The sequence below is a fragment of the Microcebus murinus genome, chromosome 17 (assembly GCF_040939455.1).
Source record: "Microcebus murinus isolate Inina chromosome 17, M.murinus_Inina_mat1.0, whole genome shotgun sequence".
Taxonomy (NCBI): Eukaryota; Metazoa; Chordata; class Mammalia; order Primates; family Cheirogaleidae; genus Microcebus; species Microcebus murinus.
In genome coordinates, this window is record NC_134120.1 from 7,957,396 (window position 1) to 7,981,117 (window position 23,722).

The 23,722-nt window shown below is 33.8% G+C and overlaps 1 protein-coding gene across 1 annotated transcript in view; it reads right to left on the minus strand.

Moving 5' to 3' along the window:
• Nucleotides 1-293: 293 nt before the first annotated feature.
• The window catches only part of CCDC102B (coiled-coil domain containing 102B), a 202,430-nt gene continuing 179,001 nt past the window's right edge, over nt 294-23,722 (minus strand). Inside the window, exon 8 of the mRNA XM_020282138.2 lies at nt 294-446. Within this exon, the coding sequence (XP_020137727.2) occupies nt 339-446 (108 nt within the window). The 3' untranslated portion in view covers nt 294-338. The remainder of the gene's footprint in view (nt 447-23,722) is intronic.

Sequence of the window (23,722 nt, forward strand, 5' to 3'; positions counted from 1 at the left end):
TTTTTTCTTGCAGATATAACTCTTTCAGCTTTTATGTGAAATGTATTCTGAAAACTCCTTTGTCTTTCAAAAATTTTACACCTTTTAGAGTAAAATTGTTTTTAAATGATATTTGAATTGTATTTACCATAACATGCAACATCTATTAGGCAAATAAATAAATAATAGAAACTAAGTAGACCATCAATTCAAGTATTGAGTATCTGTTTCTTTTATTAATATTCCTAGTTAGTGAAAATAATGTTGATGAAATTTAAGAAAATATGAAAGAAGAAAAGGATATCAAGATTTACTTACCTAAGGTCCCAATCTTGAATTCACCATATTTTGTGAAATAATTACCGGTTTTGTAAGTGCCTGAGTTCAAGCTCCAAGTTTTCATTTGTTTCTTTCTGTTCATCCAGATATCTCTGGAGCTTACGGATCTGATTCAGGGAATCATCAAGCTGAAAGCAAAGTAGAAAAATGCTCAAGTTAAGTTCAGGAGATCTATTGTACACCATAGTGACTACAGATAATAACAAAGTATCATATACTTGAAGATTGCTAATAGAGATTTTAAATGTTCTCAACACAAAAATATAAGTATGTGAAGTAATGCGTGTATTAAATAGCTTGATTTAGCCATTCTACAATGTATACATATATCACAACATCATGTTGTATATCATAAATATATGTAATTTTACTTAGTTTAAAAATGATACAATTTAAATAAATATGAGAACCTATGATATATAAGACACTTTTCCTATCTCCCATTGAATAAAAAAAGTCCTTAATGAGAAAAATATTGAAATGAATTAATCCTTTCAAAAACAAGGTTTATTATTTGTATGACAAATAGTTAATACTTATCAGTAGCTCATGTGTGAGATTCTTTTATATACATGTATGAATATATGGACATATCCATTTATTTTCAATAACAGAATAATTACATATTCAGTAATAAAATAATTACATATTCAGTAATAAAATAAACATCAAAGTGAACACTACAGTGTTTAACAAACTTTTTTCTATATGTCACTCTTCTCCAATTTTTAGCCTTGTCCCCTACCTATATAAGTCACTGTACTGTAACTTGTGTTTATTATTCCAGTGATACAGTGGTGGCCATGTGAATAAGACAGAGTGGGCAGGTTTGGAGAAATATTGTTACTAAATCGTCTCCAATTGTAATTTAATATGAGCAGCAACTTTGGGGTATCAAGGTAAAGCTGATTTTGGTTTTTAGAAATCTAAACTTATCTCTTAAGTTTTGCTTCCTTCAAAGTTGTTTATCTGCTAGTATTATCTGGTGTAAATTCACTCCTGTATTTAAAAATTTAAGTCTTTAATATATAGTTCAACAAATTATAATAACAATATTTTAAAATTTCCTTATTATGTGATTTTTGAAAAATACAATTTCCCATCATATTGCTTCTTCTTCTTTCATTTTTTTCCTCCATTATTTTCTTCCTTTGTTCTTTTCATATCTGGTTAGAAAATGTTATATGCCAAATGATTGATGCAGCTATAAATAAGTCAGATGAGGCCTTTGCTGCATTAGTTCTGACATTCAAGTTGAGGTGGTCGGAAGGTAGAGAAAATAAAACATAACTGGATGAGGTACTTTGTGATAAAGTGTAAGGAGAAAATATAGAGAATGGTGAAACAGGGACTGATCACCTGGCTTGGAAGTACTAAATTAAGTAGGGCTTCTTAAGCTGAGATTCTAATGACCAGACTGCAGGCATGCAGCAACCTGGAGGGCCCAGGAAATGGGGATTCCATTTTAAGTTGAATGGAAAGGTGTTAAGTATTAAACAAACCACTCTGTCTACAGACTGAAGAAGGGGGAGGTCAATAGTGGAAGCAGGAAGACTAAACAGTAAACCTTTGTAGAAATATAGGAAAAGATAATGGGAGTAGTAATCTAGAGTGAAAGAAATGGATATATAATATAGCAGGCAAATCTATATGCAATAAGCATATGTCATACTAACCATATGTCCTAGATATACTGTCAGGGTAACTATACTAGGTATTAATAAAGAATTATAAATAATGAAACAGAGTAAACCTGATAAAGAATTATGAGAACAGGACATCTGAGTAAGCTCAATGTAACTGATGCAAATTGAATACCTGCTGAATGCATACTAAAAGTAGGATGATATAGAACAGCAGAAGCTTTGTTCTGTATTAAGGGAGCTAAAATCCAGTTCAATATTCTCATTGGCTACCTGCATGCATTAGGGGATCTGTTTTGCTCAATAATAGAAACAGCTAATTCCATATTTATTTATAAATTTTCATGTTCCTTTGGGTTTTATTTTTTTTTTCTCCAACACTTTAGCCGGCTTTTCTCTCCTTCCTAATGGCAACAGTTAGGACTGGGACTGTTCAGGCATTTCCTTTTGCTGTACCTTTTGCAGTCCAGCCTCCAGCTTCCTCTCTGCGGTCTCTCAAATCCCTCCTACCTCACCCAGGTTCAGAGAATTATAATAGATTCAAAAGGATAGAGAGAATACTGATACTATTTTCTTTTAATGTACTTTAACCTGTTAGGGGAAGATTTTTTTAAAAAAAGTTTAATAACATAGCAGCCAGTCTTGAAAGACATATACACTAACTGAAACTAACATTTTAATATTATCAAATTGATCAAAACCGTAATCAGAGTCAAACTTACACAGAGAAAGTCATCACATTAAAAAAAACTACATCTAATCTAAAGATATAATTTTTAAATGTACCTCAAAGATTCAAAAATAAAAATATAAGAACTAAATATATATGTATATAATTTAATTTTGATTGGTGAATATTGATATAAAAATAAAATATACAGTATTAGTTTAATAGGAATAATGAAATGGATAATGCCACCAGATAGGCCTAATGGGATGAATAATAATAAAATATTAAGGGTAACTTTTTCATAAAGTTTTACAGTTCAAAAATAAACTTCAGTGTACATATATTATTCCTCATTTATTTAATAGAGAAGTTTATTTTCTGGTCAGTGAAATGAGAATACTTTATAATACAGCCTTCCCTCATAAAAGTTTTAAGATTTATCTAAAGGAGTAAATGAAGAAAAGTGAATTAAAATATAAGGAAGATAATTTAATGGCAAAAGTAAGTTAAGGCTGATTCCAGATTTGAAGGAAAAATTTCAGACAATTTTAGAATTAGAGACTAGATAAAATCTATACTATCATATTACCTAATATATAACTATTATCCTATGATTATTCAGTGCTATATTTTCCTATCCAAAGATGTGTTTCTGTTCCTAATAATAATTCTTTAAAACACAGACTAGTACGGCCGGGCGCTGTGGCTCACGCCTGTAATCCTAGCTCTTGGGAGGCCGAGGCGGGCGGATTGCTCGAGGTCAGGAGTTCAAAACCAGCCTGAGCAAGAGCGAGACCCCGTCTCTACTATAAATAGAAAGAAATTAATTGGCCAACTGATATATATATAAAAAATTAGCCGGGCATGGTGGCGCATGCCTGTAGTGCCAGCTACTCGGGGGGCTGAGGCAGAAGGATCACTCAAGCCCAGGAGTTTGAGGTTGCTGTGAGCTAGGCTGACGCCACGGCACTCACTCTAGCCTGGACAACAAAGTGAGACTCTGTCTCAAAAAAAAAAAAAAAAAAAAAAAAAAAAAAAAAAAACACAGACTAGTAGTAATGAATGGCAAAATATGTTTATTAAGTATTGCATAACTAAATTTCAAGTAAATAAAGTGGGAGAAAAAATATATAATCATGGATTCATGGCCAGTTCAGACATTACAACACATCAAAATATTAAAGAGTATGTAAGAAAGTCAGCAGTCTAACATTTTTGGCACCAGGGATTGGTTTCATGAAAGAAAATTTTTCCATGGACGGGGGTGAGGTGATGGTTTCAGGATGATTCAAGCTCATTACATTTATTGTGCACATTATTTATTTCCATTATTATTACATTGTAATATATAATAAAATAATTATACAACTCACCATAATGCAGAATCAGTAAGAGCCCTGAACTTGTTTTCTTGCAACTAGATGGTCCCATGTGGGGGTGATGGGAGACAGTGACACCCAAAGTGTGTTGCTTATGTCCAGTCTACTCGGAAATCTTGTTTTGTTTGCTGTCATAGCAGAAGACTCTGCTTTACAAAGATAAGATGTTGGAAATGGAAGCAGGCTTTTCAGTGCTTTTGTGGCAATCTCAGGATATTCTGCCTTGACTTTAATCCAGAACATATGGCGATTTCAAGTTTTCTCAAACATACTTTTAAGGCCACCTTAAAGATCACCTTGAAATCATTTGCTATCTCAAGCAGTTGATCCTCTTCTAGCAAGGACAAAATTGATTCACCTGGCTTATTCACAAATGGCTAGTAGATCCATTCCTTCCCAGTTCAGGGGTCTTTTGTGGTTGGGAAGTAATGCCCAAACACTTTTGAAAGCTGAGATAGGTGATTATGCACCAGCTGGGAAAAAGAAGGCCCTGGATCAGTATTTTTCAAAATCTCTGCTAATGTTTGAAACATGTCAAAAATCCCAATATTCACTCATTGCCCCATAATTCGAGTTTGGCTTTGAATGCAGCCACTTTATCTGCCGACTTGAACACAGTTATCATTCTCCCCTGAAGTGACAAATTGAGTTCACAGAAGCAGGTTGAATATGTCACACAAGTAAACAAGTTTTGTGACCCATTCTGTGTCACTGAAATGTGCTGCCAGTGCTGACTGTTTTTGTAAAAGAAATCTCTGGAGTGGCTCTCATAACTCAAAAACTGGCCAGTGATATACCTTTAGAAAGCCATCTCACTTCCTTATATAAGAGAAGACACGTGTGCTCTGTGTCCATCTTGTCACAGAACTGCACGAATAGATGTAAGTTAAGGGCATATACTTTAATGTGGTTGATGATTTTAATCACATCCTGCAAAACATTTAGTTCAGGTCACATTTTTCAGCTAGTTAGCATTTCTCTATGGATGACATACTGCATAGTAGACTCACATTCAGAAGTGACCTCCTTGACCCATGTAGTGAAACCAGAAAGCCAGCCAGTGAGGGCAGCCTGTCTGTCTGTGCGTATACTGATGTAAAAAGACCAATTCAGTTTTCCTGATATGTAGTCATGCAAAGACTTGAACAGTTTTACAGCTGTGGTGTTGATTGGCAGCAAAAGTGCACATAACATATCCTCATGCACATCCTGCACACCCTCCTGAAAAACATGTTACAAAAACTAGCATTGTTCCCTTGTTTCAACATTACCAATAGACTCATCCACCTCTCTAACAGTCATGCCTCAACATTCATCAATGTTGCTAGCTGAAAGAGGGACACGTGCCACCTTTTGAACTGCAGCCTCTCCTGAAAGTTCACAGCAAATGTTCTTAGCAGCAGGCAAGATCAACTCTTTACCAATAGTAAAGGGCTTCTTAGCTTTAGAAGTGTGGTTAACCAGTAAGAATGACGTTATTGGTGCAGCCATATCTGATGAAGTGGTGGCCTCCAATAATTGCTTCTGTTCTTTGTGTTCAAGTTTTTTTCTTTTGAAAAACTCCAAAGGCTTGTCTTTTTAATGCAGGGTGCTTGGTCTCCATGTGGTGAGCAGTTTTGAAGGTTTCATGGCTTCATTGGATAGCCGGTTGCCTAGTATTATATAAAATGTGCTAGAAAAATGTGAATCAACTGTTTCAATGAATGTAATTTAAGTAGGACTTGGTATTTTCTTTTAAATATAGCTTTCATTCTGTTGGCAGTTTTAGAGTCTTCTGCTGTCTCATCATTGAGTCTGTCTCCTTTTACAAAGAAGCTCTTCAGCAACGTTTGTTTTTTACTCATTTTTGCTAGGGTTAGCTTGGGCGCTTACCAAAGCTGTGACTGAGATAAGTGCACAATGCAGGAGAGGGACGCCGACAGAAAAGGTAAATAAAATAATGGGCAGGCCACACCTGGACTAAAATACTGTTGGATTCTGATTTAAAGCCTGCCACCAGAATCAGCTTAATTGTCACTTGCCACTCACTGATAGAATCTTGATATGAGTCTGCAAGCAATTGATTTATTATGGTCTCTCTGTGCAGTCAAACCTCTCTGCTAGTGATAGTCGGCATTTGCAGCCACTCCCCAGCACTAGCATCACCGCCTCAGCTCCACCGCAGATCAGGAGGCATTAGATTGTCATAAGGAGCCACAACCTAGATCCCTCCCATGCGTGGTTTACAGTAGGGTCCCACTCCTATGAGAATCCAATGCTGCTGCTGATCTGACAGGAGGCGGAGCTCAGGCCGTGATGCAAGCAATGGGGAGGGACTGTAAGTACAGATGAAACTTTGCTTGCTGGGATGCCACTCACATCCTGCTGTGTGACCTGGTTCCTAACAGGCCACAGACAGGTACTGGTCTGGCCCCAGGGTTAGGGACCACATGTTTAGATAATTACTAAACCCACACATGTAACTGATAAGAGTACAGTCATCTAATTAAAATAGCAACAAATATAAAACTGCAATATATTTTCTAAGGTTACTAAGAGTGATAGAAATAATCAGAGATGCAGAAAACTTACAATAAACCAAAGATGTCCATTTTGGTGTGGACACAGAAACAAGAACAGAAACAATGCACACATGTCCCAAATTGGTGAAATAATTAAAATAAGTAATAGTATACCTATGTGTTAAAATATTATGCAGTAAAGAAAACAATTTGAAAAAGTGTAGTTTACTATACAATGTTAAGAAAAGGAAGCTCTACAATTTCACATAGGATAGGAGCTAAGTATTGTAAAATATATACATGTAGTTCCCCTAAGGCATTTGCTTATCTATTTTCAATTAGATATTCTGGATCTAATAATTAGAAAATGAATTTTGCATGATGGAGGACATATACAGTTGCAACATGCGGTTCCCAAGCACGGGAAGCCCTCTGCTGGATAAAGCAACTGATAAGAGGAAGAGATCGGCCTTCATTTAATTAAAAAGTGTGGTATTATCAGTCATTGAGTCACTTAATGAAATTTAAAATTTATGGATATACACTTATGAAATAGCTAAAGAAATAATTGCCTCCATTTTCCATTGAAAGAAGTTTTATATAGTACCTTTAATCCATATTAATTAGGAATACAAGGACCATGTTGTTGCAGAATATGTGTATAGGTGTGTATGTATTAATAAACATATATAGAGAGTATGCAAATCAGTGGGTAAATGCATATATAGATGCACACATATAGAGATGGATATAAAATATGTGACTGCATAGACAAAGTTGAAAGGCAATAATAGGGTAAAAAGTTGGAGTTAGTGGAGGTTATCTCTGACAGGCAGGCTTAATGGGTATTTTTTATTTTCATCTTTACATTTGTTTTGCATAATTCATTTTAAATAAAGGTCATGTACTTTTTGGGATCAGGAAAAAATTTACAGCACTAAAATGATGAGGATGGTGAGAATATAAATTGGAGCAAATTTTTTAAGGCATTTTGAAATCAAAGTCATATCGAAAGTCCTAAAATATTCATGTTTTTATTCATCATGAATTGAAATGCATGAAAAATAATATCGGTAGCACATAAAAGCTCTTTTTGCACAAATATACTCCATTGTGATCATGAAAGTTCAAATTGACTTAAATGGTTACTGAGAGTATTATGTTTAATTATAGTCTGCAGACATTAAAATGGAAAATTGTGAAGACTTTAAAATGCTTATTTAGATTTCATAATGCCATTTTATGTTTTAAGTTGAGAAAAAAATCCTCAAAAAATTATGAATAATTTATGACATTTATTTAGTAGTATATATAAAAAGAAAATAAAAACAAAAATACTTCAAAATACAGATTGAGTTGACTGTATTATTATTGTTATTATTCATTTTGTTTAAATATTTTGATATTTTCTAAATCTTTGCCAAGCTCTTATAAAAGTTAAAATAAAAAAATAAATAACATTTAAATTAATTTTGAGGATATTTTATGAGCAATGGAAAGTGCCCAAGGTGTAATCCAGGTTTTTACAATCTCATCTGGTCCACCTGAAAGACCTGGCTAAAACTCAACTGTGACCATTTCAATGCACTTGACAAATTCATCAAGAGTCCCCGTTGCCTACAAGATCAATCTCAGTACATAAATCCTCCTCTAATTTTCTCTCTCCTATCACTTCCCATCAGGGTAATCTCAGGGTTTGTTGTCTTCTGAATTTTCCATAGTTCTCTGCACAAGCAGTGTAGATTTGCTGTTGGTAGTGGTGGCATTTGTTCTTTTTTTCTCTTCCCCCCCTCCCCAAGCCTTTGCTCATGTTCTCTCTTATTTTAGTAACATTTTGATGAATCGCCTTAGGATCTTTTTAAAATGCAAATGATGAATGAGTGGGGCTCAAGATTTTTGCATTTCAACAAGTTCCCAGTTAATACTGATGCTGCTAGTCCTGAAACACACCTGAAGTAGAAGTCAATACAATTGCCCTGGCCTGAGTGTGAGCCTTCTGATAGTGCCATAACTACATATTTATATGTATAAGACATGCACATATATACCTATATGATATATGACATATACATTATATATGTCATATATCATATAATTTATGCATATTATATACTATGATTTTATGTATAACACACATATATGTATATATAAACTTAATATGCCGCCTGTTTGGGCATCAGCCTCCATTCACTTTCACCTACTCAAGGACACACACAGCTTCATCAATATGCAGTGCTCTATCGTATATCATCTGGCTTCTTCCTCTATTTGATTATTCCCTTCAAGGATCTGTACTGACTGTTCCTTCTGCCTGGATTCTTCCTGCAACAGAAATCTGAATGATTCACTTTATCTTCTTTTATGTATTTACTAAAAGCTCAGGCCAGACACCATATTTAATACTGCCACTTGTCCTCAATGCATGAATTCTGAGATTTTCTTTCTAACAGTTGTATGATTTATATATTAATGTCCTCTGTCTCTCTCCACTGGCATGCAAATTCCATGCAGCAGGGATATTTGTTTTATTCATGTATGTACTTCAAGTTCCTGGAATAGTGTTTGCTTATTTAAGAAGAATAAAAGGATGCTGTATGGGCTAAAGCAACAGATGCCCTTCCACTGTTGTTAAAAGCCTTTGCCAAGCAAGTAGGCCATAATTTGAAAAATTTTATGTAAATAGTATCCTAAAGCTTTGCATATGCCAGATGAATCCAATTCAATATTTACTGTGAGTACAGAATAATTGCTTTGTTCCGATTGCTACTATAGTATGGCCCCAGGCAGTCTTCCTGATATCTGGGTAGATTCCCAAAAATTTATGACTCAAGAAAAATATACTCCAACTACATCGTAGGATCTGATCAAACAGACAATATAACAATGGCCTTTCTATAGTCTAAACCTTGGTGATATGGAGATAATTATTTAAGCTAAAAAGGTATTACAGTTATTAGAACATCTTAATTTCTGTAATTAAAAAGAAAAGAAAAATATAATAAAACAAAGAAAAGACTAGAAAAAATTCTGTTAGATACTATAGACTATGGGACATAAATCCCATTTTTATTGGAGTTATAAATCTTTATCTAAATCTCAAAGGAAATATTTGATAATCTGTTTTGATACATTAGCAATAGAACAGGCCCAATTTTTGTCATAGAACTTGAAGTGACAAGTTGAGCATCGGGGATTCTGGCAAGTGCTTTTAGACAATCTGCTCCCATTCTGCTCCAAGGCGCCCACAGTGGGGTGTCTTTATACTCTGTCCAGCTTAGAATTTGATTAAGGTAATGAGGAATGATGGCAAAAATTCAGATAAGTCTCCTATTCACAAATTCCCTAAACCCAGCTCATGTAATGCAGAGCCTCTGTAAGGAAGGAGCAGGGATGGATATTTGCTATCTTCAAATAATTAATACAGAATGAGTTTTGCACACATATTTATAATCAGAATTGAAATATTCTAAGCCACTTTTTCAAGGACTATATCTTAATAAACTCTTCAGTTGGGGAAAAAAATCAGTAAAATCAATGGGGACACTTTACTAAAATGTCTTGGTGATCTCAGGTGGAGAGTGGTGGGTTGCCTTTTGGGAAATTCACAAAGTATATAGTTTGTGTTACATGATTCTACATACTTTTCAATGTGACAATCAACTTCAGGTCCTCCAATATAATACATTTTTACTGCCTGTATGGAAATTATTGAATGATTTCAATTTAGTGAATTTATTATTTCCTGTGTCTTATAAACCCATGATGATTTATAAGATTTATCCAATTTAATTATTGACCTTCTTTCATATATACATATACCACTGAATTTCACATAGATTTCAAGGTTTTATAGAATTGGCTACTAAATATCTACTAAGAACTTTCTTTTTAAAATAAGTGGCATCATTGTCTACTAGATGATTGTTAAAATGTGGAAGAAATCTCAAACAAGCTAGCATTGGATAAACACATTGCTGAAATAATTTATTGACCTTTGAGGTCTATAAGCTATAACTTTTTTAATAAGCTATACTAACAATGCAATTGCTGTAGATATAGGGTTAATGAAGCTAATATGATGGTATCTCAGCTGAATCACTCGATCTCTGAATTAAATTCTTTAGAGCAAAAGGTATAATGTTTGCTTATAAGAGAATTGGTATAATTGAGTAATTCCATATGGATGACAAAGACTCAGATTTGAGAGAGTTCCATCTTAAAGATATTACATTTTTGGAAACAGTTTGGAGATAGTATTCTCTAATTGGCCCATTACAGTGATTGGGTTGATGAAAAACTATATTTCCAATATTTTGAACCAATTTTTTTTCCCAAAAGGCTTTATTGTCATACATGACAAAAAACCTAGAATAACCTTGCAAGTGGCTGCACTTTTGTGCCAGTATTCTTTTTTTATCTGAGAACACATGTGGATAAGACTGTGCTAAACTCAACATTCTTAACAACAACAGAAATGTAAGTATAAAAACAATCATACAAAAGAAGACTAAAGTTAGAGAACTTACATTTGCTGATTTCAATACTTAGTAAAAAAGCTATGGTAATCAAGACAATGTTTTACTGGCATAAGGATAGACATATATATATCAATGGAATAAAATTGTTCAAAGTCCAAAAAGAAACTCTTACATTTATGGTAATTGTTTTTTGGCCTGGGTACCAAGACATTTCAATGAGGAAATCATAATCTTTTAAGAAAATAGTTCTGGAATCTAAATATCCACAAGCAAAAGAATGAAGCTGAACCCCCACCATATACCATTCATTAAAGTTAACCCAAAAGAGGCCATAAACCTAACTGGAAGATGTAAAACTGTAAAACTCTTAGAAGAAAGCATAGGAGTACATATTTATGACATTGGATTGGACAACATACACAATGCCAAAAACACAAGCAACAAAAGAAAAAAAAGTAAAATTGGGCTTAATCAGAAATTTAAAGAAAGTTTTATGCTTCAATGAACACTATCAAGAAAGTGAACATACAGTCCACAGAAGGATAGTAATAAGAGAAAATATTTGCAGATCATGTCTCTGAGAAAGGACTTGTATCCAGAACAGATAAAAAACATAGCTCAATTATCAAAAGACAAAACAACTGAAGAATAAAGCAAAGGATGTCAATACGTATTTTTCTAAAGAAAATATACAAATGTCCAATTAGCACATATAAATATGCTGAACATCATTAATCATTAGGAAAATTCAAATCAAAATCACAAGAGATACCACTTCATACCAACGAAGATGGCAATTGTCAAAAAGATGGACTCTAACAAGTGTTGTTAAGAATGTGGAGAAATTGGAACCCTCAAACGCTGCTCATGAAAATGTAAAATGATACAGCCGCTTTGAAAAATAATTTAGCATTTCCTGAAAAGTCAAACATTCATAGAGTTACCATATGACCCAGCGATTCCAAGAGAAATAAAAACATAATCTACACAAAATAATGCCAAAATGTGGAAACAATCCAAATACCCATTAATTGATGAATAAAGAAACAAACGATGGTATATTCATAGAACAGGATATCATTTAGCCATACGGAGACTGAAGAATTGATCCGTGCTACATCATAGAAAAACTTTGAAAACATTATGCTAAGTAAATAATAGGTCACATATTCTATGATTTCATTTAAATAAAATGTCCAAAATAGGAAAATTTATAAAGGGAGAAAGTAGATGAGTGGCTGCCAAGTACTGGGACAAGGGGAGAACAGGGAATGTGTGCTAATGTGTATGGGGTACTTTTTTTGAGATGCTGACAATTTTTTAAAAATTAGATTGCGGTGATTGTTACACAACTCTATGATGATATTAAAAACTTTTGAATTCAACTGAACACTTAAAATGGGTAAATTTTATAGTATATGAATTAGATCTTCATAAAGCTATTAAAATAAATTTTAAAATAATATGACATGCACTTTCAGTTGCCATAATTTTTATTTATTAAGCCAAATCAAAATTAATTCTAGGGTATCTACAAAACATTAAGTTAATTGAACATATCCAGTGAAGTTCTTAATAATGTTGTCTTAAATAATTGTGTCACTTGAATCTATAACACGACATTGCTTTATCTCTCTACGATGAACTTTTGAAATCTTTAAAAATTGATTTGATAAATGGGCATTGATGCCTTAATAAGTCTAATAAGTATTGGCATTGCTTTAAATGTATTAACCTAGATACTCTTGTATGATTATTGATATTTATATACAAAGCATTCTATTAAGCAATTTATTCCAGCTCAAAGTTATTTTTCTTTTCTTTTTTTCCCTCTTTTTTTTTTAAATAAATTATGCCAGCTTTATGGCCAGTGAGAGTGAAACACTTGGCATCCTGAAATGCTAGTGCTTCTTAATTTATGCCTTGAGGGACTAATATTGAGTATTTTTTCCGGGTACCATAGCAACTGCGGAATCAAAGCCATGATATCATGTGGCAAATTTGCAGCTGAGAGAACACTTCAGCATCCCATTAGATCACTCGGGGTGGCAATATTATAACGGTTTATACAGCATCATCATGATAAGAGACATTTATCCAATTTTATTGAAATTAAAGACAACTATAGAGAATTTCTTTCAAAAGAGTAGAATATTGTGATCTATATGTGAGACAACAAAATGTTAAGGGCATTTAATTTGCAACCAATGTCTCTCAAGGGTTTTGATATGGAATGTTATTAAAACTGACTTCAAGTTGCTAAGTAATATGCTAATTATTTGTGTGGAGAATAACAATATTTTGTCCAACACCAAAAAAAGACAAAATATTGTCAAATAATTTTAATATTAATTTACATGACAGCAGCACTTGTATTTGATCATCACAAGATATACATATTTCCCACTTACCCCTCTTGGGATATGAATAGTAGAGAGCACTAATAAATCACCTAAGGAGACTAACATTCCTTCCTTCACCATTTTATCTTTGCTCGATTAACACACAACAGATGTCTGCTTTCAGAAGGAATCTTTTTCAGAGCACTGGGCTAACTGCCTCTTTGCCTTTGGACATTGGGATGAAATCCAGCATCATGAAACTCAATGAAAGAAATGGAATTGCCATTTTTGTCTCAAGTTTCAATTCGTTATCACACATTATGAACCACCAGGTTTAATCTCTCCAATAATGTTGGATCTAGGTACAAAAATCTAGTTATTTCTCCTTGCTATTTTAACCAAAATAAAAGAATATTGTAAAAAATTCAGTTATAAAAATGCAAATATTAAATGTGACTAAAATTATAAAATGTTATTAAAGGAATTTAAACTTTAAGAACAAGAGAATTCAGGGTAAACCTACTTGATTTTACTTATTATAACATGAGTTGGTAACTCTTTCTCATGGCTCTATACACTAGGAATTTAGCCCAGTTATTAAGAAACCACCTGCCACCACCATAGGCTGTCTGCACAGGTGACAGTCTACTAGTGAGTTAGAGAAATCTGCTTCTACAAAGGGTAGTGAAACTTCCGTAAAACACTAAAAATAGCAATTTTATTAAGAGCCACGTGATCTTCATCCAAAAACACAAAAACAAAGAAAAATCAGTATAAATGGAATCTATTATTAAAATAAAAAATAGTTATCCTAAATTAGAAAGAGAAATGATGTTGTAGCAAAATAAGTTCATGAAAAAAGTAGAAAAAAAAATTAAAAGGTCTCCACAAAGCTTCTTTATAAACAGATTACAAGAAATAATATAGTAAGATACACAATTATGTGAAGAAGAAATAAGCAACAGTTTTATGATTGGTTTACAAATCAAAGGACTAATATTTAATTTCCCACATAGAAAATGGAGGACATTATAATCTAATTTTTATTTCTTTTAAATTTAGAAGAGAATTCATAAGTCTCTAAAAAAGACTTACATGATCAGAAAGATAATATTAATAACAGGAAGAAATGTCTTCTTCTACAATACAAATACCTTTTCAAATTATAATTTTTAAAATGAAAAAAACACACACATGGAAAATTATATCATCCTGCATCCTCTCCTCATTCATGCTGACAAGACAAAGTCAGACAACTGATATTTAAATCACATTCCTTAAAGGAGAATTCCAATTTTGTATATACAGCAACTGATGAGAAAATAGTAAGTATTCTTTCAGTAGAGTATATTTCAAAATATTTCTTAACTTCCTTTTTCTTTGAAAGAAGACTCAGATCACTGCGTACAAACCATCTGTAAACAATTTTACCTGCAATTTTTGTAACTGTCAATGCAAAGTCAATATGGTGAAAAAGGCAATAACATATTAAAGTTATTATTATTATAAAGTAGTTTTGACCTATGGACTTCCAGAAGTATTCTCTGGGACCTCCAGAGGTGAGAACTACCGATTTGAAGAATGTTTTCCAAATGGAGTATATCTTATTGGATGAGCTCATAACATCATTACTTTATTTTGCATTTGGCCAAAAGTTTCTTGTAGCAGAATAAAAAATATTCTCACATATCTACATATACCTCCTCGGATATAGTTTACATATAAATGGGGAAGCACGCCATCCAACCTGATGAAGAATGGCTTCTTGTACTTATAACGATATGTGCTTTAAAAGATACTAATCTTGCAATACTGTTGTCTGATTCATCTAAGATTGTTGTAAATACTTTTGGAGAATTCTTCCACTGATAGTGCACAAGTTCTGACACATTTAGCCTCCAGATAAAGAACTCTGGATAAATGAATAAATGAAAGTAATCATGCATGTCTATAAATGCATATATATAAGTTAATGAAGTGGGAAATGAACTGGAAAAATTCCTGACTACTATTGGGGGTTGGGCAGAGTAATTGCTGCTGTCTTTACAACACATTTATTTTGCCCTCCACACACAGACCATCAAGTGAACACATTCTATGCAGAGACCAATGTGAAACTTTCTGCATCTATGTGGTGAGATAAAGATCACACACATCCTTGGAGTTCTAATTGTCCCCAAATTCTGGGAAATATAAATTCTTGTATCAAAATATTTAAATATATTAAAATGACCATGAATTTTTCATGTAAAATAAAGGAAATTCTAGTTTTTAGAAAAAGAACTGTGAACATCAAAAAAAATATTACATTAGCTAAGGACTACAATTCAGAATGTTCTGGGGTATTTGCTCACTCTTTGTAACTCAGGCAATTTTGTGAAAAATTGCCATTACTATAGATCACCAGTTACTCTACTTGCATAAGAAAATCCTATTTATTATGTACCTCAATTTTGGAATGCCATAATATTTTTCCTTTTGAAGATATTTTTTCTTCAAAGAAGACCCTATTCTTCAAACAGACTATAAAGCATTTAATTTTGTTTATTTAGTACTTAAAAGGAAATGCAGTTTGTTAGTATAAATACTGAAGTTAAGTGCTGTAACATTAGAGATGTTTGATTGACTATAAATTTAATAGATGCTTAGCATATAAGAATTTTAAGATAATTTATGTTCTAGAGCAATTTTAAATTTATTGAAAAATTGACAGAAAGGGAGAGTTCTCATGTACCTCCTCTGGCCCCATCGTCCTTGTTTCAGTTTTCTTCATTATTAATATTAACATTTTGCATTAAGGAAAAACAGACAAAAGATAATGGTGTCAAGAGCAAGGCTGACAGTAATAAGGGAGGTGATAAGTGGTTATATTTGGGAAATGCTTGAATATAAGGAACATAAGGATGTGAGAGTTGATTTAATATGGGGTGGGAAGAGAAAGAAGAATCAAAATTGAGCCAACTGTTTTCTTGAACAACTGAATAACTAGGAGCAACTTTAAAGATTTAAGTTTGGGAGTTTTCAGCATATAGATGGCATCTAAAGCCACAAGCTTAAAGATATTATCTTCAAGGTGCATGTAGATAGGCACAGAGGGGGTGGAAAAGTAGCTTTGGGGACTCTTTCACATATAGATTTGAAAACACAAAAAGAATCAACAACCACGTTGAGATCAAGAAGGTGGAACCCCAAGAAACACTGGTTTTCTAGCATCCTTGTGAGTGAATTCTTGTAAGAATGGAAGTGATTTACTGTGTGAAATTATTATGATACTTTGAGGATGAGAACCAAGAATAAAATATTGGCTTTGAAAATATGGAGAATATTTGTGACCATGACAACTTCTCTTTTGTCATGCAAAAAGACAGTAAAGAGGTGGTCACAATTCCACTGGTGTTATGAGAAAAAGAATGAAGGAAGTAAAGATAAGAAGTAAACAAATTTCTTTCAAGGATTTTGTTGTAAAATGAGGCAGTAAAATTTTACAGTAGCAGCAGTGGGAGTGGAACTAAAGAAAGTTGGTTTATCTTAAAGATTATATATATACACACATACACCCTCTCATATATACACATATATATATAAAATGTTTAGATGTATATATATATATATATATTAATACATACTTATGTATATATGTGTTTTATTTCTTTCTATGTATCTATGTCTAATCTACACCTATCTATATATGTCTGTGTATTTTTCGGCAAAAGTGAAGAGGCTGACTACAATAGGCACTCAGATATTTCATTCATAGATAGATCAGTAATGTAGGCAAAATATAATGGTGCCAACTGATCTAGGTAGTTTAACAGATGTGATTGTGGGAATGTGTGATGAATATTCTGTATTCTGTAATCCTGTATTTTTTGTTTTTTTTTTTTTTTACTTCTCAGTAAAATCAGAGGAAAGATTATTCAGCTGAGAGTCTGAAAGAATGAAGGATTATAGTCCTGAGGGGAGAGAAGAAATGAAATAGTCATTTAGAAGAGTTAATAAGCTGGAGGACTAAGAAGCCACTTGAGATGAGGTTGGTCATGAATTTAAGCCAGTCCTGTCACCATGGTGCTGGTTTTTCTATTGCTACATGCACCCACAGCTAAAGCCAAGGATTGCATTTAACCAGAGCTGGAGTTTTACAAATGAGTATCTGAAGAGATATATATGGAGCCAGGAAATGGAGGTATATGCAATGGAGTGATTACAATGTTAAACTATCACATTTATAATGCATAAGGAATGAAATTAGATATGGGAATGGATAAATGACAGTAAACAGGTGGTAGCATTAACAAAGCATATGCCCCAGTGGGTTGTAATCTTGCTACACTTAGGGTACTAAAGGGAGTTAGCTTATCTTATTAAAAATAAGAGATTATATTTGTTGAGTGGGGTACTTAATTTGAGAACTTAGAGAAATAGAGTAATTCATAAAGACGGTATCTACCAAATTGAATGTTTATAGCAGCACAATTCACAATTGCAAAGTTGTGGAAACAACCCAAGTGCCCATCAATTCATGAGTGGATTAATAAAATGTGGTATATGTACACCATGGAGTACTACTATTCAGCGTTAAGAAACAATGGTGATATAGCACCTCTTGTATTTTCCTGGATAGAGCTGGAATCCATTCTACTAAGTGAAGTATCTCAAGAATGGAAAAACAAACACCACATGTACTCACCAGCAAATTGGTATTAATGGGCATATAAGTGGACATATAGGAAAAACATTTATCGGGTATCAGGTGGGTGGGAGGGGGAGGAGAGGATGGGTATATACAAACACAATGAGTGAGATGTGCAATGTTTGGGGGATGGTCACGCTTAAAGCTCTGACTTGATGGGGGAGGGTGGGCATGGGCAATATACGTAACTTTAACATTTGTACCCCCATGATATGCTGAAATAAAAAGAAGACAGTATCTACCATATGACTTTGAGACTGGGTTGCTAAGGTGAAATGGAGGATAGATAATTGGCAGAGAAGAATTTGAGGAACAGAGTAAAGAGTACTGAAAGTTGTCTTTTTGGATATTGGAATCACCAAGTGGTCAGGGGTTGTTGAGGAGAATGGCAGTAAACCAGGTGCTAAAATCTCAAGGAATGATGGAAATTGATCAGAGATGTGTAAATGATGCAGGTAGGGTAGTGAATGCCATACATATAAGATGTTTAAGTATGTAAGATGTAAGTATGAGGGTGTATCTTTTATACATACACACACACAAATGCATAAATATGGGGAGGAAGAGATTGAGACAGAGAAAGAAAGAGAAGGACAAAGGTCTGGAGCAATGAGCAGACAATGCCCAATGAGCAGATGTAAGGACAACTGCCCTTCAGGCCCAGGGCACAGGGCCATTTGGGAAGATAGTCATTACGTGCGAGTTGGTAACCAGTCATATCACTGTACTGCCAAAAATACTTCTGTGATTTACTATTCCTTCCAAATAAGGTTTAAATTCCCTTATGGCTTTCAGGGCTTTGTGCTTCTGCCCTAAGTTCCTTTTTCAAATTCTCTCCCCACTAACCGCCACAATCTGCTACATTTCAGCTGTGCCAAATCTCATTCCCTTCTTGAAATTTACCAACTTCTTATTCATCTTTTAGCCTTAACAGATGCTCTTTCTTCTTCACTTCTTTTATTTCCTCTTGTCCTGGCTAAAAGCTAACTCGTATTTATCCTTAAATTCTCAGTTTCTTCCTCAGTTTCTTATGTTTCTTCTAAGAAGCTGCCTAGACTAAACTAGTTGTCCCTAGTTTGCCCTTTATAGTACTAAACCTACCTTGGGATATTTGCTTTTGCAATTGTTTTCTCAAATGGACCCTAAGGTCTGTGAAACCAGAGACCATGCATTCATTCAACACATATTTGGGAGTTTGTTAAGTGGAAGCTGCTGTTCTTAGCATTTTTGTATTATCATTATATCACCACTGCCTAATTAAGGACTTGGGCACAGTAATAAATCAGGACACTATATTCCTTCACTCAGAGTTTCACATGGAGGATGAATGACTACAATTCACTCATTGTTATTTTATGCAGCAGTCACTTGTTAAATAGTCACTCATAGCAATATCACAGGTATGCACTGCTCAAGGAAAAAGCAGTTCTGTATTTCTGACTATGAAATAGTTCTACTGTGAAGTAATTTTAATTTTCCTAAAACTTTAAAAAGGTTGTCTTCTCCATCACCATGTCAATAGTCTAAAATTTCACTGATGTCATAAGGCATAAAACTGAACATTAAACACGATTTTAAACTGACTGAGCTTTAAAGAAAAAATGCTAATATACCAAATGATTTGCACCTGGACATAGCATACAAGTCCATCAAAATGAATCTTGCCTTTGCATATGGAAAATTCTATTTCTACAAGGACACGTGTTGACATGATACAAATTGAGTGATTGAAAAACGAAACATATGTACTGATCTTATGCCAGTCAAGAAAATTGGGAAACGTGCTTTAGAGTGTTTTATGGCTTATTAGAAAAACCATTTTAATAAAGTCAATAAGCAGAGTTTCCATGGTTATGTATATAAAAATCACCCCCTGAGGTCATCAAAACCATCACTTTGCCTCAATTAATGGGTCCACCTCTAAGGAAGGTACACTGTTCTTAAGGATCTTAATGAACCCTGTTTAACATCTGTGAGGGGACATTACAAAACAGGCATCTGTGCAAAACTTGGTTTTTAAATCTTGGGCAAAATGGGTTTCTATTATATTAGCTCTGAATAACAGTCTTGAATAATAGTGTTAGAAGTGAAAATTGATCCTCATTTAATCCTACTCCCTCAATTTATGATGAGGAATCTGAGGAACAGAACGACTGAGTCATTTTTCCAACATTATCTAGCAAGGTGTGGGGGGGATTTTCTCAGGCCACTTTTCCACACCTCCCTCCTATGCTGTGTGCACTGTACATTTTTGTGTGTTCTCTATTTCTATAAATGTATTCTCCTTTCCTGGAATATAAGTTCTTAGAAAAATTGGGACTGTGGATATATTTTCCCTGCTGAACACAGAGGGGACAAAATAAAAGAAAAAACACAGCAGAAAAAATAAACATGACATAATTGTTTGGGGTCCATAGTGTCATCTCAGAGAGCTTTACTGAGTCTTAGGCTCTGCCTTATTCCTCTCTCCCCTACAGAACTATAATATTACATCTCCAACTCTGTTCTCTTGGGCTTTTCCTGACCTTAGTGAGGATGATGTTAAAGGGCCCATGCTCAGCACTCTGGGACTCATGTTGATCATCTAACTGACTTTATGTGGAGCCTCTGAATCATGACAACATCCTGCCTCCCAGCTTTGAGATGAGATTCCTCTTTTGATATGCTGTTTTTTTTGTTTTGTTTTTTTTTTTTGATATGCTGTTGGGTGTTCCAGTTCCTTTTCACCTGAGACCCTGAAGGAATCATAACAGTTATCTCCCTCAGAAGGATTTCTGCCTTAGGACCCATTAGATGACTGGTAGAGAGTTTTATAATGACAACAAGAATGGTACACACACTCCAAGGACTACCTGCTCCAGGATTCTCCAGAATCAGGCTCAGAACACACATTTTGGAGCTCTCTCCCATACACTGTTTACCAAAATGGTTTTGATGCAGATTTGAAATCCTGGCTCTGGTTTATCTCTATCCCAGAATATAGAACTAGTTCTGGATCTCAACTCTTACTGATGTCTGTAATTCTATTGTTGAATAGAGCTATGTCCAGGTATATTATGAAATATGATGGTCATATCTAGAGCATACAGGTCTGACATTCAATGCACTAATGTAACTACTAGAAAGTGGTTTCTTCCAATCAAATGTGCTATTACCAAGTAGTGACAGAAGTATATTTTCCCCTTTTCTGAGCTATTCATGTTCTTGAAACTGAGAACAACCAGAAATTTGATTGTGTTATTACATGTAACTCTCAACAAAAATAAAATATGGTCTGCTTGTTAAAAGCAATAAAATGTGTACATTTAATAAGAACATGGGTTTTCTATCTCTAGGAGATGACTCTAGAAGCAAATACACACATGTGTAGTAGTGTACCTGCTCTCAACACTGCCAAATCTTAACAGCACTGAACACTCATATCCATAGCAATTTTCTTTCTCAGCCTTAATATAGATGCCAAAGTCTCCCATGGCAACTTGCCTCTGAGCTCTGGATCAGATTACTTCCATTGTATTTCCTACCAAAGGACATCAGTCCCCTTTGCTTTCCAAAGTAGTCTTTTGTTCTGGTTTAAGATTTCTGCTAATGCCTTTGTCTAATTCTATTCTGTTTCTTTAAAGAAAATGAGTGCACATATGTTCTTTTGACAATTATATTAATTTATTCTAAGTCTCTGGGTCTTTTCTCTTTCTCTTTTCATACTATTACGATTTTTCCTTATTTATCAATGCCTGTTTTTCTGTACAAACCAGATTTGTACAGAACCCATTTACCTCAGTGGTATATGTAAGAAAGGATTAACGACTGAGGCCATTGAGTATGAAATCTCCAGTTTCCTAAGTTTGACAGTTGATATCTCTGACATTTCACTTTGACACTTCTTGCTTTATTTTTACTGTAAAGGTAAATCCTCAGTCTTGCAGAATGTTTGACTTGTGATTATCTTTCACATTTTTTTAGAGCAATTTTTGTGAAACAATGGATAAGTCAAAAATTCATGTTATTCTTGAATATGAGTTCCATTGTGGAATCAATGCAATGTGGAAAGCTCAAAAAATCAAAAAACTAGGAAGGATGTGGCTAATGGACACATAGAACATGGATGGTTTGAGAAGTTCTGTTACGGTGTTTTAATCTTGAAAATGAGCCATGTGGGCAACCTGAAACCAAGGTGAATAATGATGAGCTGAAAGCTGTAGTGGAAGCAAATCCATTCCAAACTACTGGTCAAGTAGCAGTAAGGTTTGATGTTACTAATCCAACAATATTGGAACATTTGAAAAAAATTGGCAAGGTAAAGAAACTGTATAGATGGATACCACATAAATTAAATGAGTGACAGGAGAGAAATTGTCTCAAAGCTTGCCTTTCTTTGCTGTCACGACATAAAGGCAAACCATTTCTACACCGTATTGCTACATATGATGAAAAATGGATACTTTTTGAAAATCACAAGCATTCAGCACAATGGTTGGATAACAATGAAGTGTCAGAACACAGTCCAAAACCAAATATTTATAAAAAAAAAGCTAATGGTGTCTGTTTGGTGGTCTAGGTCTGGTATCATCCACTACAGCTTCGTGAAATCTGATCTATCGATTATGGAGGATGTCTACCCAACATACTTCATAATCCAACACAGAAGTAAGGATCTTAAATAAAATTCTTCATTTTTAAATTTTAATTTGCAGGGAAAAGTAGTTAAATCCACATAATTATTATAATGGTATAAATAACATGATAATATATAAAAAAAGAGGTTTGTTTTCAACATATATTTCAACACCTGGGATGATATCATAACTCTTTCTCTCCAATCTGTGACAATGTTCATGTCATTTACTTATTTACACTATCGAATTTCAAGGCTGTGATAAGGCTTCCATGAGATAACAATGTGATTATATTAATATGTATTATCAATTATTACAACATTACTATAATAACTGCCATAATTATAGGCTTATAATAAAGATTAGATTAAATTTTATAACATATTATAACATTATTATATGTTAAATACTGGAATATTAAATTAAATGTGGTTATATAACAGAAAATATACATACTGTATATTAAATGCTGAACACTGGACTCAAGATCTAGTTAGATTAATTATGCATAATATTTCTCATTTTAAGATATCTTATTTCTTTACTTTCCTTAAAGGTTTCATTAAATCAACATATGTTTCAGTGATTAAAATTATGCAATCTCACAAATTATTCTTCATTTTTCAGATAAGGAAAGTGTAGCCCACTGAGACTAAATGACTATTCCAAGATCATACAACTAGTAAAGACATTGGTCAGAATTTACTTCCCAAGCTGACTCCATTTTTCTTAATCTTACCTAATATACCATACATGGTGTTGAAACTTTAGAAGCTAGATTGAGTTTATATTTTTCACCCACCTTTTCTAACACTGCTCATTTACAATCACGGATCAGAAAGATGATTACTTTTCAAAAAAATTTCCTGCTTTTCTATCTCTTTTCTCTAAGCATGGTTGTTAGGATCCTTTGGCATTGTGATTGTCCTCTAGTGGAAAGTAAAGCACTCGATGGTGTACAACCACCAGATTTTACCTCTCCACTCTCCCAGTGGCTGCCTCCTCCTCTCCACCCTAAGAGATAATGTTGCAACAAATACCCTGTACCTATCCCCTCATGGATCAGTGTGAAAATTTCCCTGTAA